We start from the raw sequence: 18,723 nt of genomic DNA, 5'->3' as shown, positions 1-18,723 counted from the left end.
ATCATAATCACACAAAGTTTTTATTAGGCTATTTTGTATGGAACATTTTCATATCTAGTTCCTGATTCTAGAAATTTGGAGAATATTTTAAACCAAAAGGATTTTGGCAGTGTCTGGGATTTTTTTTGAGACACCAAGGTGTTCAAAAATGTTAGCATTTTGTTAAAATCTTAACAGCTTGCTCACAAATGTCAGCAATCTGTCAATCATGCCAGTTACAGTATGCATCACTATACACAAATGCCAATGTTATCAACATATTAAAACATTTACCTACATGTCACCCATGTGTTATATCATGATAGCTATCATGTAAAACAGTGTTTCTCAACCACGTTCCTGGACAACCACCAACACTGCAAGTTTTGGATGTCTCCTTTGTCTGTCATGCCCATTACAGGTCTTTCAGTCTATGCTAATGAGCTGGTGATCTAAATCAGGTGTGTTTGGTTAAGGATACGAGAAAAATGTTAAACATTCTAGTAACTTGTTAAAACATGGTAGCAAAGGGATAAATCTTATAATTTTTGTCAACTGAACTTTAACCTAAAACAAACTTGCATACTGTAACATTTATTACACTTTGTGTTACTGATGATGGCAACGAATGAATTGTATTTTCTTCCTATTCATATTTTTAGATCAATATAGAACAGTATTAATTTTACTCAAATTAATGTAGCATGAGTTAATACATTAGCAATCGTCAGATTCTACACCACTCAAAAAAAACTTTTTTTTTTTTACTTGTTCAAACTACTTAATTAAAATGAGCTGAAACAACACAATTCTGGATACTTCATTGGGACAATTTATTTTTTATGTTCAATCCACATAAATTTGTTAAAAGTGTTAAGCTAACTTAATTGATTTGTGTTGGGACAACATGAATAAATTGTGTGAAACCCTGCGTTTTTAGTGTATAAGGATATTTAATATTAATTTAATAGACTGCATTACTAAATGTTTTTATGTAAATTTGTAATCAGACTACACTTTTAACATAATCAATAAAGCTGCCAATATTATTTATTTCACACCTAAAGTTTACATTTAATGGCACTCATATCACTTAACTACTTATGCACTCAAAAAAATAAATAAATATTTTTAAACAAAGTAGTGACATGTACACTGTGAAAAAAATTCCGTAATTTAGCAGTTTTAATTATTTGTGATCTATGTTAATTTTATTTTTCCTTATTTATTTTTGCTTTTTAATTGTGTGATGGGACCTTTATCTTCCTTCCAACAACTTTTAACCTTGAAAAGTAAAAAAAAGTGACTTAATGTTAAGTTTTCTTAACATTTCGATAGTTAAAAGTGATATATTGTCTGGGTTGGTGTTAAATATTATAGTATAAATTCCTTGTAGCAGTACATTTTCTGTTATTTTGCAGACTTATTTCTCTATAAGATTTCTTATACATTTTATTGTTTCAAACTACTAACATGTCAACAAACGTCACTTTGTTAAACTGTAGAGTTGAATTTTCAACATCAAAAGTCAGCAGAGCAGAGATCAATGTCTCATAATGCATTTCACATCTGTAAATAAAGGGAAAACACTTGTGAATAGAAAAATACAGAAAATTAAAATATATTCTTCCAGCGTATGAAAAGAACAGCTCTATAATAAAAAGAAATACAACAATGTAGGAATTTCTTAACCTCTAAATATTTAATTACATGAATGAATTTGGTACAAACAACATATATAACTCTGAAACAATCATTTACACTTTAGATTATTATAACACCCTGGACATTTTTTTCTGGAATTTGGCATTTGTACATTAACAGGTAATGCAGATGTGCAAAATGTGGAATACAGAGTGGAGAGAGATGACGAAACAAAAAGACTCATGAGGTTAGACACTTAGCATGCATTATTTTTCCAAGAGTATTTGACTGCGGACTTGCTGTAAGCTGAGACTTGCAATATCAGACATGCAATCTCAGACACAAAGCACTCAATGGAGCTAGTGATGTTACTGTGAGGGGTGGGGTTGGCGTCAGATGTGCCTTTTTCAGCCTAGTCGAACTCACAACGCCATAGAGAAAAAAAGAGGGGGTAAATCATAAAAGGAGGGTAAAGGACAAAGTACAAATTCTCTTGAGATTAATAAGAACATGCATATTCTAAATGGTCTAATCTCATGCAGCATATGCAAGCAACAGGCTGTATAACCATGCAGGAAAGCTAGACAGCTAGCTAAAGTTTTAAGCCCTTGTCTTCACCCAGAGATTATGGTCTTATTTTGTTTTTATTTACATATAAACACTAAATCAGTGCACAGAGTCACATGCAGCAAGCAGACATAGAACTGATCATGCGGTGAAAAATATAGACATTGTCAGGGAAAATGAATGCGAGCAGAGGACCAGTAGATGGGCGCAGGCATGGTCACATGAACTCGACAGCTGGGACATGACTGTCTCTGCCAAAACCATTTTTCAATGCACTGAAAGAGAGGGAAGCCAAACGATGGAAGGTCATTAAGAGTCTAGCTGTAATACAGAAAATTGAAAATAATTGTAACATACATTTGCACATGCTACAAAATGTTGAAACATTGCTGATAAAGAGCGACACGCTAAACAAAATATATACTTTCAGTCTGAATTGACGTTTGTGTTATATATACGGATATATAAAACTCTTTTAATCTACATTTTGCTTAAATGCTTGAATAATGGTTAATGAATAAAAAATACGAGTTTTTTTAAAAGCATAAATGCTAAAGGAAACAATGTCGATTTCACTGTCAATGCTCTAAATGTCACTATGCAGTGTACAACATGAATACGCTTGCATGACAACTCCACGTTCAAAAACAGATCTGTTGACCTTATGAGTGTCAGATTTGTGCCCCTGTATTGATTTCCATTACAGTAGCGTGATTAGCCACAAGCTAATTTCCAGCATGTGCATTTAAAAAGCTATAGCCTCTCAATTGCAACTCCTGACATATGACCTGCAAATTCAGGATACTTAAACACAGAAGAATGGCAGACAGTACTAAAACTTATCACTTTTTTATTGTAATATACATATAAAAATTAATTATAAATGACTTACTGAACAATTAAACGATTAATTAATGAATAAAAGAGAGGAAAACAAAGAATCCCTGCAAATTAGAGATCCTGTTGAGGACTTTAAAACAAATATGGTGTGTAGGTAAACACAAAATCTAAACGATTATTGGTACACTGTTACACTGAAAATAATTAACGTTGTCGACGTAAAGAGAGTTGGCGACGGGGCAACCGATACTCCTCTTGTCCTGGACAGAATGGTATCTCCTTTCCTCGTTCACACGCCGGTGCAGAACTCCCACTACGTGGCCGTGTGCCATGCTCGGGCCATTTTGTCTTCCCAGTCCATAATTAGCGACAGCAGGTTTAGTATCACAAGAAAAGCAAGTAAACAGATGAACTCCATGCATTCCAGAAGGGGGAAAATTATGAATATCAAAAACATCCTTGTGTTTTTGGTGTCATGCATAAAGCTTTGTTTAATATGAGGTGTGAAATGCACTATTGAGGGTTCAGTTTGAAGGAGGGAACACATGCAAGGTAATGATCAAGTGCTGTACTGCACAACAAGTGTTGATAGGTTGGTTTGATGCTGATGGCAGGCAACTATTATAGGAAGTGATTACCTCTTTATGAAAATGATGGCCACAGTAAAGCTCTTGGAAACTCCCCCTTTCTTTCCGTAGTCCTTCATGGCAAATGAGACATATGCTATCTGCATCTGCCTACAAATACACAAGCCAAAATCATCCATTAGTATAAGGATATTCATGCATTTTGTCTACAGTGCACTGTAAAAAAATTGCTGTATAATTTACAGAACTGGCACTTCTGGTTGCCAGAAATACTGTAAAATATACAAGTGCACTTTAAATTAACAGTTACAATTGTGCTATAGTTTTAAAGTATAGTATTAATTTACAGTGTGCTTGTAAGTTTTGCAATATTACTGGCAATTTTTACAGTATTACTGGCAAAATTTTTAGAGTAGTATAAATAAACTATTATTAATTTACAGTGCAACAGTAATACAGTCAATTAAAAGCATTTTTACAGTGTATACCACAGCATAGTATATTACACTGTGGACGTAAAAAATATTCAAAGATAATTCCTTAGATAAATTTTTTTTTTAAGGTGAATGATTGTAAACAATTTATTTAAGCTAAATTTAAACAAAAAATTAAATAGAACATCAAGTTAAATTTAATTTGTTTGTTTAAATCAGTCTTTCTCAACCATGTTCCTGGAGGATCACCAACACTGCATGTTTTGGATGTCTTCTTTGTCTGTCACACCCATTACAGGTCTCTCAGCCTCTGCTGTGCTGATAATCTGAATCAGGTGTGTTTGGTTAAAAAGATAAGGAAAATGTGCAGACCTGGTGGTCCTCCAGGAACGTGGTTGAGAAACACTGGTTTAAATTCAACCTATATAAAATGTTTGCTACAGTTTTGTAGAAATATTGTTTTTTCAGTGTAGTATTCATTGCCAGGTTTGAGAATTTGTAATATGTTTGTTGTTATGTTTATATTTTTAAAATGGGTGTCATGGTGGCGCAGTGGGTAGCACAATCGCCTTACAGCAGCCCTGGTTCGAGCCCAGGCTTGATCAGTTGGCATTTCTGTTAGGAGTTTGCATGCTCTCCCTGTGTTCACGTGGGTTTCCTCTGGTAACTCCAGTTTCCCTCACAGTCCAAAGACAGGCGCAATAGGTGAATTGAATAAGCTAAATTGGACGTACCATATGTGTGTGAATGTGAGAGTGTATGGGTGTTTCCCAGTGTTGGGTTGCAGCTGAAAGGGCATCTGCTGCGTAAAATATATGCTAAATTAAGTTGGCAGTTCATTCCGTTGTGGCGACCCCTTTTTAATAAAGGGACTAAGCCGAAAAGAAAACAAATTAATGAATATTTTAAAATTTTAATTAATTCCTATTATTGAACGGATTAATTTTCCATAACCACTATTCCAGTCTTCCTCCAGAAATCATTACAATATCCCCATTTTGAGCTGAAACCTGCATTGATATTCATTTATTTATTCTTGTTGCTTATTATCATGCTTTGATGAATAAAGTGGAAAAAAAAACAGGATCTGTGTAAAAGTAAATGATCATTGTAGTATTAACTCTCATAATTGAGAGACGTCTTTCCTATGAGATCCAAGTGGAGTCCGAGTGACTGGCAGTAAATGTAATGCAGACAACCTCCAGGTGACCGGTGAAGAACATTATGAAGTAGACAAGATGGGGTTTGTCCTTTGAGTGGCCATTGGAGTACGTTATAAAGCAGAAGAAATGAGGACGACCTCAAGTGACCAGCAGCAAAAATGATGTGGATGTCCTCTGAGTGACCAACAGAGAACTTTATAAATTGGATGAAATGGGGAACGTCCTCGATTGACCAGCAGTAAACATTATGCGGGCGTTCTTCAAGTGTCTGGCAGAGAATGTTTTAAAGCAAACAAAATGAGGACATCCTGTTATTGCGACAGCTGAAATTATAGGTTTACACGAGTGAATGAAGAAAAGCAATGTAAAAAATGCTGAATTTGTATTCATTTTTGGTGGTAAAATATCAGAACAAGTTCTCTTGGGGTAGCCTACGTCTTTTGTTCTCGACCAAAAAGAAAATGCTGCATTTAGTTCTGGTTTAGTTAGTATTCACACAAAGGTTTTATGATGTACTCTACCTGACAAAAGTCTTGTCATCGATCCCAGTTGTAAGCAAATAATAATTGTGACAACAAATAATAACTTGATGTCTAGTTGATCTATTGGAAAAGTGGCAGAAGGTAGATTTTTCCAATGATTCATCTGTTGAACTGCATCCCAATCATCACAAATACTATTGGAACCCCCATGGACTTAAGATTCTCACAGAAATCAGTTTGCTGAAGGAAAAATCATGGTTTGGGGTAACATTCTGAGGTATCAAGTTAATTGTGCTGCCAGTTACATTACAAACCACAGGAGAGGTCAAATTCTTCAGCAAGATAGCGTTCCTTCTCATACTTTAGCCTCCACATCAAAGTTCCTGAAAGCAAAGAAGGTCAAGGTGATCCAGGATTGGCCAGCCCAGTAACCAGGCAAAACATTATTGAGCATGGGGTAAGATGCAGGAGGAGGCATTGAAGATGAATCCAAAGAAATTTGATGAACTCTGGGAGTCCTACAAGAACGTTTTCTTTGCAATTCCAGATGACTTTATTAATGAGTTATTTGAGTCATTGCAGAGATGTATGGATGCAGTCCTCCAAGCTCATGGGAGTCATACACAAAATTAATGCTTTATCCACTGCACCATGAATTTATATTTTGTACTGTGCATTATTTTGGTTAAGTGACAAAACAGTTGTCTAAGTAAAGTCAGACCTCACTATCTTAATTAAATCTTTAAAAATCAAGGCCTGAACACATTTTATTTTGGAAAATAAGCGTAATCTAGAGGCATTTGGCTTTCATATAAATCACTTCTGATACCAAATGATCAACTACAAGTCAAGCTATTATTTGTTGTTCCTAAAACTTGGATAGGCAACAAGACTTTTGTCAGGTAGTGTATATTTTGTGATGACTGTGGTGATTTTTATTTAGTCAAAGTGAACATCACAAGCTTATTAAATGTCTAAAAGGAGTCAAATATTATGTAATTTTTACCAGTCAAGATGAAGGGCTTATAAAATGTGTAATAGAGCCAAGACAGCAACAGGAATTAAAAGGACATGTGTTTCTGATATCTAGTGTTAAACTGCATTGGTCACTATGCAAGAACTATAATTTGACATGAAACAACAGCTTAAGGATTGAGTTATTTTTAATGTTGTGTCTTGTAAAATCATATCTAGTTGTTTGATTTGATATCTTGGTCTGTATTATATTGTAACCCAGGACATGCCTAAAATTAGATAAACTAAACCATTTCTATACATATATGAGAGATAATCTGGGTGGGAAATAGCAACTCAAAGCGTATTTAGTTTTGAGGAAAACTCTTGGATCATTTACTTTCAGACCATGGGTTTGATAATTGATGTCACCTTGTGGTTGTGGAAACGCAGCCTCCTCTCTAAGCACTCAGAGAGCTCAGGGATGGTGGTGATGTGACATTCAGGTCCCACTTTGTTTCGGCTGCTTTCATCTGAAGACACACGGCGGGCGCGAGGGTGAGAGTGCACCTCTTTGTCCTCACGGCTCTTTAGATGGACAGGCACAGGGGCCATGGTGTTAACATGGAGATGATTCGCCTGCATGGCTTCTAGCTGAGACTGTTTAGTACAGAAAGAAAGTAAGGGAGAAAGAAAGAAAGACCATGACATAAAAAGAAGAGATGAGCAGTCAGCAATATTGAATCTGAATCTTTAAATGCTAAAGAAATGTATTAAATGAGTAGTGATTATATGAAGTTATTGTTGTAAAGCTTAATATAAATGGTTATATAAGACACTTTGATAATCATTTTTCGTTTAATTATAGTACAGTTAAACAGACAAAAACCACCAAGCAAAACTAGTCCAAAGCACATCAAATAAACGCCTTACATCCTTTTAAAAGACATCAACTGAGGAGCCAGAATGAAAGTGTACAATCTTGGCATGCATCATCTCTGCGACCGCCCCCACTCTGTACGGGGTATATTATTGTGGTGACCGAAGGATAGCAGCACTTGTTAAAGCCAACTTCAGACATGAACCTAGCAGTCATTCTGCATGGTGAGCGACCGTATGAGGTGCAGTTTGAGTTATCCTAGTTTTACTGCACATTCAGAGGTTTATGGTGAGACTTAATTGTAGCAACTGTGGGGACAGTTGTCGTATATAGCCAGAAACTACAGTTAAAAGCTTAGGAAAGAGTTTTAAGTAAGTGTGACAGTTAGGAAGTAATGAAATCCCTTGCCTCAGGATATTTTCTCCTATACCCTTAAGTTAAATTACTTAAGGGTTTTTATGCAGCCTGCACACATATTCAGCAAACTTTTGCATGTCCAGAAAGTGCTCTAATCATTAGATGTTCAGACACGAAACCTGTATTGCATGTGCAAGAGACATTCTAAAGCTGTTTTGAAAGTCCTGTAAGTATCCAAGGGCAGTCAATAAAAAAAATCCCTAATTATCAGACATTCAGACACAAAATGTTTTCCAAAAGATGCCCAAAAGTTTTGCAAGTCTAGAAGAGATCCAAAAGTGGCCCCTGATCATCAGACAATTCAGATTCTGAACCTGTTTTGCATATCCCATAGACTGCCCGAACTGCCGGATGCTACAGACATGATCTGAACATCTCCACAATGTCACATGTTTTGTGAAAATAGTCTGTAAGCTCAGCCAAGAAAGAGTCTAATCAATTATTTTTCTTGAGCAGCCCATAATGACTTGTACAAGTGTTTCACTTAAAGTCAAGCTAATCAAAGGGGCTTTACAGAGTAATCTTGAGGGCAATACTATCATTCACTTTTGTCTCTTGGGCTGTATTACATGCAATCTGTTTTTATTAGATTTTTAAAATACAGGACACACTGCAAATGTTTGAATTACAGCTACACAAAGATAAAAAAATATATATTTTATTTTAATGCATATCCTATATGTACCACAATTAATTTCAAGACTCTGGAGCTAAATGATTTATAATTCATTTATTTTCTTTCGACTTAGTCTCTGATTTATCAGAGGTCACCACAACAGAATGAACCCCTAACTTTTCCAGCATATCGTCACCTTGGAATTAGGGTTCTATCTGTAATCTGAATGATTTTGAGATATTGAGCTTCAAAGTTTTTGCATTACATAGCAAACAGTATGTGTGTAACATTTGTTTTTTAAATAAAAAAGTCTTCAAATGAAAACAACTTATAAAAAACACCCTACGATGTAAATAAGTTGTTACTTAATAAAAATATGTCAATAACTCAATTTTGACAAAAATGTCAGACAGAACCTTATAATTCTTTGTTGACGATATGTCTTAAACAGCGGATGCCCTTCCAGCCACAACCCAGAACTGGGAAACATTCATATACTCTGCATTCGCACACACTCATACACTATGTTTAATTTAGTTCATCCAATTTACCTATAGCGCAAGTCTTTGGACTGTGGGGGCGACTAGAGCACCCGGAGGAAACCCACGCCAAAATGGGGAGAACATGCAAACTCCACAAAGAAATGCCACCTGGTCAAACTGGTACTCAAGCCAGCAACAATCTTGCTGTGAGGTGACAGTGCTAACCACTGAGCCGCCGATTCATAATAATGTTTAAATAATTAACGTTCTATTTCATTTTCAGATTTTATGCATTTAAAATAGTGTAAAATCCCCTCAGTGGGTGACTTTTGAAATAACAACCTGTTTGCACTGATTTGATTGCCAAAACTAAGGCTGTAGCAGTTGTAGAGAAGTTTAATAAGGTTAATATAGCTATAAAGTTGCGTGCAGATTGGATGAACAGGTTAATCTAATCAATTGCCACAAAATGAGAAGCTATACACTCTTGGTTTGGTAACAGATGATAAAATTTAACTGATAACTGGAATCAGAGAAAGGTATAAAACGAAACCGCTGATCACAAAGTGAAGTAAAGCAAACAAGTCATTTCCATTTTGTCTAATACTGTACCTTTATCATGAAACTTTTTTATTTAAAGCTTGCATGCAAATGGACAAAAAGTTACTCTGGTAGCTCTGGTTGACATGAATTTATCATAACACATAACAGATTTGTTTGTTTTTATTTAAAATCATCAGTAAGATTCATTCATTGCTTTTTTTCATGATAAACAATTCTTATTATGTAAGCAAGTACAAGGCATTTTATTTATACAGCACAATTAAAGTTAGTTGACCTGTGCTCTGTGAGGCGTGAGAAAGAGCATGTGATGCTGCCATATGTGAGGAAGAGAATGAATCTCTGCTGGGTCACCACCTCTAATCAGAGCACACTTTCCTGTTTCCAAAGAGTTGCTCTTCCGAAAGCCATTATGCACAGTGTTGCTGCTTTGTTTACAAGATCAACTGAGTCTGCATGTCAAACACAGCAAATCATATTATAAGCTACAGTATAAACATACAAAAATAGACCATGAGTGGACTTGCTCCTAGATGCTTTAAAGTATGAGGATTTGGGTTGTAGTGAGTGATAAGAAAGGAATGCTCATGTCAACATTCCTCTTACGCATTATGAAATCAGTAGCTTATTTATTTTATAAAATGGCAGCTGTGGCTCTAGAAAAAGTTGAATAATAGAGAACTAAAGTTATAAGTAGTGACTTTTTAAAAATATTTACTAAACCACAATTGGAGACATAATTTGTTGTTTATAAACAATGACATTACAATCTATTTGATTGGAAATCCTTGCTGTGCTGTGACGTTCTCAATAGGATACCACATTTTATTCTTAAATATGATGTGGGAATTAAGACAGTATCTAAATGAAGCATAAACTTTCATTTTTCTCATGTTTTTTTTTATTTTTTTTAACCTAAAATTAAAATCTAAATTTGTTCGATTCACACGAAACTTGGCATTCAGGCAAATTCAATTAGCCAATATGTTGCAAAGATGTAAGCGAACACTCATATTTACAGTCTAGCTTATATACCAATACAAATTTGCCAAAACTTACATTTTTGACAGTGATTTGAGCATCAAATTGCACCAAAGGTGTTTGCAACGACTGAACACACACTGTCAGCTCTGCAATAATATAAACTGTGAAGTTGCAAAGTGGTATGCATCTTCTTTGATTGCTGTTTCTAATATGAGTTTATACTTCAATACAGGCAGTCAATCTTCAGCAGGTATTAAAATAAAATCTGAATGGCCCTCCATTAAAAAAAACAGCCAAAATCTTGGTAGGTAAAATTTTTAGGAAATGACTGAACAATGTGCTTTAAAACCAGCGACCTTCTTGCTGTTAGGCAACAGTGCTAAACACTGAGCCGCCGCTCCTTAATATACAGTTGAAGTCAGAATTATTAGCCCGCCTTTGAATTATTTTGTCTTTTTTAAATATTTCCCAAATAATGTTTAACAGAGCAAGGAGCAGTGTATAGTAAAATATTATGTACTGTCACCATGGCACAGATAAAATAAATTAGTTTGAGTTACTAAAATTATTGTGTTTAGAAATGTGTTGTAATAATCTTCTCTCTGTTAAAAAGACATTGAGGAAAACAATAAACAGGGGGGCTAATAATTCTGGCTTCAACTGTATATCCTTTTTTAAAATGCGAAAATGAATTGCAAATAATAACATAAAATAATGTATATTTTAATTATAAATTTGCTGTTATACAATATTTGAAATTTGTGATCATTTACTATTAGAGACAAAATTATTTTTGTTTTGTTTTTAATTATTTTAGTTGTACAAATTTCGACATTATATATATATATATATATATATATATATATATATATATTCATTCATTCATTTTCTTATCGGCTTAGTCTCTTTATTAATCCGGGGTCGCCACAGCGGAATTAACCACCAACTTATTCAGCACATTTTTAAGCAGCGGATGCCCTTCCAGCCGCAACCCATCTCTGGGAAACATCCACACACACACACACACACACACACACACACACACACACACACACACACACACACACACACACACACACACACACACACACACACACACACAAACACTTATACACTACAGAAAATTTTGTCTACCCAATTCACCTTTACCACATGTCTTTGGACAGTGGGGGAAACCAGAGCACCTGGAGGAACATGCAAACTCTACACAGAAACGCCAACTGAGGCGAGGTTCGAACCAGCGACCTTCTTGCTGTGAGGCGACAGCGCTACCTACCTACTGAATATATAGATATTCATATTACTTTAATGTGTTGTTGTATCTAAACAGACTGGTTTGTAGTACATGAAAATTTACTGTTTGATGTACTTTGATATTAAAGTGGCTAATACATTTCTCACCACAGATATAGCAGAATAGCTTGCACATTCACTGTAAATATTAAACGAGAAATGTCAATATGACATCATGTTTTGATAATACTTTACATGTTTTGGCTCCATTTTTGTTTGAGAATTGTCTTGATGTTTTAAATAATTTTAATAATGTACTGTAAGTCACAGGAAATGACTTAAAGCAGCAACCACCTTCAATAGTTTTGTAAATTATTGATTATTAAGTATTATAAGTTCACAAAAAAAAAAAAAAATACATTTTCATCCTTTACTATCCCTTGGCTTGTTCCAAACATGTTTAGGTTTCTGTTGAACACAAAAGAAAATATTTTGAAGAAAGCTGAAAACCTGTAACCATTGACTTCCATAATATTTATTTGTCATACTACGATGTCAATGGTAAGAACAGCTTTCTTTAAAGTATTTTCTTTTTTGTTCAGCAAAAAATGTTTGTTTGTGTACTTTCTTTAAGACAAAGCAATCATAAAATATACAACATTTCCATCATACAATATAGTTTATTATGCTAACTGTTGCCTCATTTCACAATGAGTTGACTAATCAGAATTAAAAGTTAAAACTATTTGAATTGAAACATTTTATACCACATATGCGTTCAATCTCTGGGTTTTGGTTCATTTCAAATTATATTTAATTACTGACATCACAAGCTTACCATGCAAGGCAGTGATGCACGGCGGTCAGCTTTCTTGCGGGACGGCCTCCTGAAGCTCCTCTTCCTCTCTTTGGCGTGGTCCTCCCCAACCCCGTGGCCCCAATAACTGCTCATCCACTTGGTAAAGTTGCCATCATCATCGTCCTCATTGTCCATAATAATTGCTGGAAGCAGCCGAAGAGACAGCTTGAGACGTGTAGTGTGGAGCACTCTATGAGGCTCCTGTGTCCTGGAAAAAAAGGCTGATGATCCAACCGGCTCAGACGGACCTGATGTTGACGTTTGTTGTCCTGGAGCTTCACAGAACCTCTTTCATTGAAGGTCTAGACTCCACGATGAGCTCGGCTTGGCTCACCGATAGATTTATAATTAGATTTCTCCCAGTTTGTGTGGGTTTAAGCCGACCCAAAAATATGTACACACAGCCTTTGTCCAAGACTCTAAATAAGTGAATCCCCTTAACATGAGAGAGGGAGGGAAATGTAATGTAGTATAAGGGCGGTAGAGGGGTAAATGAGAGGGAGAGGGTGAGCTGGTGAGATATAGAGATAGAGAGAGAGAGAGAGAGAGAGAGAGAGGATGGTTTTTTGGGTTGCTGCTCTGCTTTTAATCTTTCCATTACAAAGTGATGGGCCTGAGGGTGGAGGGTGGGAGTTTGTCACACATGCACACAAACACACACACACCAATTCTCCCATAGTTTCCACTCACTGAGCACATCAAACCTGCCAATAATTATGGACCGCAGCAGGACAGACCAGTGTGTGTGGGAGAGTCAGTGTGATCATGTATTTATGTTTTAGTGCTGTCTGATAATGAGTAAAGTAAGACTGGCTTGTCGATGTAGATTGGCATCCATCGAGTTTAGTGGCTAGACTTTGTTCTGATTGTGTATGTGACACGTGCTTTTTTAGTGTAACTATTGGGGTAGAGAGATTGGTTGTTTTGGAGTCATTGAAACATTGTTATGGATGTTAATGAAACAGCATAAATAATATTATAATGATAATAATGATAATAATAATAATAATAATAATAATAATAATAATAATAATAATAATAATAATAATGTGTCACATTTGAAATGAGTTGTATTATTTGCTTTAAAAAAAAAAATAAAAGTAAAATAGTGTTGGTAAAAGTTACTTGAAGGTAATGCATTACAATATTGAGTTACTCCCCAAAAAGCAACTAGTTGCATTACTTAGTTCCTTTTTAAAGTAAGTCACACATTAGGTTACTTTTGAGTTACTTTTGCGTTACTTTGTATTACCGGGCAGAGGCTTGATCTCTTTCAGAGCTTGTTTTCTTTTCTTTCTTAATAGAGGAGTTCTGTAATTACCAACACACTTACCTACAGCTTCATTTACCTTAAAAAAAAAAAAAAAAAAAAAACACACATCAAAAAGGTATATTTTATTTAGGATGTTTTTTGAGAACTTCCCAACCCCAGAGCTATACATGTTGTATAAATAGATTATTGAAAGTTTAAAGCAATGTGTTTGCTACTTTCATATTGTTTGTCTTAAGTACAATTCAACATAAAATCACTGTCTATTGAGACAATTCCCTTTTCTTTTTGTTCGATGCGTTCAAAATAATGAACACATTCTCTTAATGACTGCGTGATTTATTATGACTACTTTAATTTTAATTCAGAATTTTTTAAAAAGCTAATTAATTAAACTAAAAAGTAACTCAAATATTATTACTTTTTAAAAGTAATGCATAACAGTACTTTACTCGTTACTTAGAAAAGTAATATTATTATGTAACTTGTGTTACTTAACCCCCAACTCTGATAATAATGTGTTATATATTTGGTTATGATTATTTATTGTGTGATCTTATTTCATGATAAATGGTGTGGTTTATACATTAAAATATTATAATATTATTTTATAATGCTTCATATATGAAGGCTTTAAGGTAATGTTCCTTAATATTTGTATTTGTATTTTTTTTCAAAGCTTTTAAATGGAAAGTCTTGAATACTGTGCATGAAACTCCTATTCATAATTTTTCATATCTTTGAATAAATTACTGTAATAAAAAGAGGAATATGCATTGCAGATTCCTTGTGGTTAAGATTATCCAGTGTCATTCAATGCAATATTAGGTGCATTAGATAGCATGAAAAGTAGATTAAATAAATAAAAAATAAAATAAAAATAAATTATTAAATTAAAAAATAAATAAATAATATATATTTTATAAAGATTATATAAAGGCTTCAAGTAAAGTGTCATTGGGTATTTTATTTATTGTTTGTGCAATTAAAAAAATCTATCTATGGCAACTAAATTTAAATCTTCTTTATCTTATAAAGCATCTTATAATGCACTATGTAGACATAATATTGTATGTTTTTTGTTTTGTTTAAATGAATTAAAAGTGTCTTATTGCATCTCAAATTGTTTATTTGTCATGAGTATAATGCATTATACTTTATCAATGAATAGCAACGAATAGATATAGCAAAACATTTTTAATTACTAATCATGATATCATAAAGTGCATTATAAGGTGCATTATTTTTACTCAAACTGGGTACAAAAATCAGGTTTAAAGGCTTAGTAAATAATACATGTTCATTTTACAAAATGTATACTTTTAATACATTACAGAGTCTCAAATGGGTGAATAATAACACATTGAGTCTCCCTAAAGAGAAGCTCCATCATATATTAGCAAAAAGCACAAGATTCAGCCAAATTTGCCTTCCATTTTAAACATTGCAGCTGCATGTTCAGTAGTCCGTGTACTTTCAGCTGACCCCATTTTAGAATATGATAAACCCCCTCCCCTTCTGGAGGAAGCAATCTGGGGCACACAACAACCACCCCCAAGCCTTGTCTACTGTCCTGCTCCAGTTGTTGCCCCCGCTGCACTCTGGGGCAGCAGAGCGTACAGTATGAGAACCAGAGACTCTGATGATAAACGTCACCTGTGGTCATGTCTGTTTGATCCTTGCACCTAATTGGAAGGGTGGTGGTGTTGTTGTTTCTGGGTCACAACAGTGTACGCCCATTTATTTGTTGCATTCTGTGTGTTTCACAGAGAAATATTACCTGCATTAGTCATGAAGGAAACACATTTGCAGAATGCGCATCTATATATTTGACTCTGGACCACAAAATCTGTGTTATGTATATAGGTATATTTTTGGCAATAACCAAATATATATCGCATGGGTCAAAATTTCAGATTTAATTTGAAGGTACCCTATAATTTATTCAATATGTTCTTGTTCTCTGATATCTACATTTTATGTATGTGGCTGAGGTAAGTAAAAAAATCTTAATAATTTTATATGCTCCTTAATAAATAGAGAAATAGCCCCTATAGATTCAGAATCTCCACATTGACCACATCTGGAATGATCATGAATATTGAACGTGCATTAAACACTCATAGGGCAACATGGCTCAGTGGTTAGCACAGTAGCCTTACAGCAAGAAGGTTGCTGGCCCCGGCTGGGTCAGTCGGCATTTCTGTGTGGAGTTTGCATGCTCTACCTATGTTGGTGTGGGTTTCCTCCAGGTGCACTGGTTTCCCCAACAAGTCCAAAGACAACCGCTCTAGGTGAATTGGGTAGGCTAAATTGCCCATATTGAATGTGTGTAACTGAGTGTGTATGGTTGTTTCCCAGTGATGGGTTGCAGCAATAAGGGCTAAGGGCATAATCCACTGGGTAAAACATATGCTGGATAAGTTGGTGGTTCATTCCGCTGTGGCAACCCCTGATTAATAAAGGGACTAAGCCGAAAAGAAATGAATAAATTACCCCTATAGAATCAGAATCTCCATATCGATCACATCTGGAATGGTCGTGAATATTTACCGTGCATTAAACACTCATAAGGCGACAAGGTCACTGGTTAGAGTCCCGGCTGGGTCAGTAGGCATTTCTGTGTGGAGTTTGCATGTTCTCCCCATGTTGGCGTGGGTTTCTTCCAGGGGCTCCGGCCTCCCCCAAAGTCCAAAGACATGTGCTATAGGTGAATTGAATAAGCTAAATAGGCGGTAGTGTGTGTTTGCATGAGTGTGTATAGATGTTTTCCAGTATTGGGTTGCAGCTGGAAAGGCATCCCCTGTGTAAAACATATGCTGAAATAGTTGGCGGTTCATTCCTCTGTGGAGACCCTTGATGAATAAAGGGACTGAGCTGAAGGAAAATGAATGAATAAATGAATACACACTCATACTCAGCATTGTACGTGTGTTTGTTGCCTCATTATAAACATACATAACAAATTTTACAATTTAAATGATAAATAAAGCTACAATTAGGCTGTGTGTCTGCCAAATTGTTTTTTTTTCTCAGGTTGAGTGTTTGTTTTCTGTTGTTGTCAATAAAAGCATTGTTTTTTTGAGCACTTGCAAGTGTAGCGAGTCGCTGAGTAGGTGTTTTGTGGTCACTGCTGAGAGCTAATCAGTGTCACTTTTGAGCTAGCCATCCAATCACAGTGGAGGAGAGGCGGGACAATACCATGCAACTGTCAGCAACTGTTTGTTAAAAACTTTTAACCTGTAATGTTACAGTGGTGATACTCTGTATCATAGCACCTGACTGAAAAAAACAATGTGCTGCAAAAACACTCACAGCTGAAAATGTTTAGGTAGACATGCAGCCGTAAAAAAAATCTCATGCCTCTTTGTGTGGTGCTGAATAAATGTGTAATTCATATATCTCTCATTTTGGATTCTGACAACCTGTAAACAGATGGCTAGAGGAAAATAGCGTTCGTGATGAAAGAAAGAAAGAAAAAAAGAAAGAAAGAAGGCACCCAGGCTCCTCGCCCTGCCGGCGCCACCCAGGCTCCTCGCCCTGCCGGTGCCACCTAGGCTCCTCGCCCTGCTGGCACCACCCAGGCTCCTCGCCCTGCCGGTGCCACCCAGGCTCCTCGCCCTGCCGGTGCCACCCAGGTTCCTGGTCCTGCCGGTTCCAGCCCAGCTCTTGGCCTTACCAACGCCACCCAAACGTCCTGCCCTACTGGCACCTCCCAGACGTCTTGCCCTGCCGGCCCCAGTCCTGCTGGCTCCAGTCCAGCTACCTCCAGTCCGGCCGGCTCCAGTCCAGCTGCCTCCAGTCCCGCCGGCTCCAGTCCAGCTGCCTCTCCAGCTGGCTCTCCTAAAACCCCCTGCCTTGTGTCTCCTACGGTATCATCCATGGGTCATACCTCCCGCCCCTCCCTGGTGGTCCTTCCCACTACTTGGGACGGATTCCCCGGCTACACCCTGGCTTCCTGCCGGGGCACCTGACCCACGAACCTATCCTGGTCTGACCCTCCCATCCCTCCCCTTGTTCCTGTAGCCGCTCTTTAGAGAGGGGGTAATGTCATGACTGTGTTTGTCCACCAGATGTCACTGTATTTCGCCAGCAAACCCCAGCAAACTACAGTGGCTTTAGAACTACATTTCCATACATTCTTTCACGCACACACCCGGTCTGTCATCTACACTGATTTACAACCACAGCTTTCTCCGTTCTCCGTTGATTACCTGGACTATATATTCAGTTATTCATCCTCTGTTTGTCAGTTGGTCGTTGTCATCTCTGGTATGTTGTTCCTGATCTCGCTCTTGTATCTTGTTAAAGTCTAGTTTGTGTTTAATCTGTCTTAGTTTCTTGTTTTGTTTGTTTGTTTGCTATTTTGTTATTTTGTACTTTGGATTTTTGTATTTTTGTCACTTTCTCTGCACTATACATCAATTAAAATTGCACTTGGATTCTAGACCCGTTTTTGTTCCTGTTCCACTCTTCAAAAATAGCTGCTTTCATGAAGAAACAAATCTTTTGAGTAGAAAATGTTTTCTTTCTATTACAATATCCCATTTTTTAACAGCTGTAACTTTATGGAGCTACTTCCATTAGATTTAGGACTATAAATATTAATAAATAATAAGTACTATATAATATTCTAATTTAATTGTGAAAATAATGCAAGTAGGATGATTACAGGAAACTACTGTAAATAAGGCTACATCTTTTGCACATTAGTAAGGGGAATTCAAATTATTTTTATTTGATAACATAGAAATAAACGTCTAGGCTGCTG

At 36.0% G+C, this 18,723-nt stretch overlaps 1 protein-coding gene across 2 annotated transcripts; it reads right to left on the bottom strand.

Moving 5' to 3' along the window:
- Positions 1-1,658: 1,658 nt before the first annotated feature.
- si:ch73-29l19.1 lies at positions 1,659-13,303 on the bottom strand. 2 transcript variants are annotated; one of them, XM_001923825.6, is made up of 4 exons: positions 12,662-13,303; positions 7,083-7,310; positions 3,669-3,767; positions 1,659-3,378 (listed from the first exon to the last, which is right to left on the bottom strand). In XM_001923825.6, the coding sequence occupies exons 1-4, from the start codon at positions 12,815-12,817 to the stop codon at positions 3,235-3,237; spliced, it is 627 nt and encodes a 208-aa protein (XP_001923860.1). In that variant the 5' UTR covers positions 12,818-13,303; the 3' UTR covers positions 1,659-3,234. The 2 variants fall into 2 exon arrangements, with proteins under 2 accessions (XP_001923860.1, XP_073810440.1); XM_073954339.1 differs by having other exon boundaries at positions 1,659-2,465; positions 12,662-13,291.
- Between the last annotated feature and the right edge of the window lie 5,420 nt (positions 13,304-18,723).

This window comes from Danio rerio, chromosome 6 (genome assembly GCF_049306965.1).
Source record: "Danio rerio strain Tuebingen ecotype United States chromosome 6, GRCz12tu, whole genome shotgun sequence".
Taxonomy (NCBI): Eukaryota; Metazoa; Chordata; class Actinopteri; order Cypriniformes; family Danionidae; genus Danio; species Danio rerio.
This window is presented reverse-complemented; position numbering and strand designations above follow the sequence as displayed.

What these genes read in the sequence shown, in the direction of transcription:
- si:ch73-29l19.1 (XM_001923825.6), bottom strand. Translation starts at nt 12,817, where the DNA reads ATGGACAATGAGGACGATGATGATGGCAACTTTACCAAGTGGATGAGC. An exon ending in GTGCATCACTGCCTTGCATG is followed by an intron (nt 7,311 to 12,661) that starts GTAAGCTTGTGA and finishes TGTACTAAACAG; the next exon opens with TCTCAGCTAGAAGCCATGCA. An exon ending in TGCGTTTCCACAACCACAAG is followed by an intron (nt 3,768 to 7,082) that starts GTGACATCAATT and finishes GTGTATTTGTAG; the next exon opens with GCAGATGCAGATAGCATATG.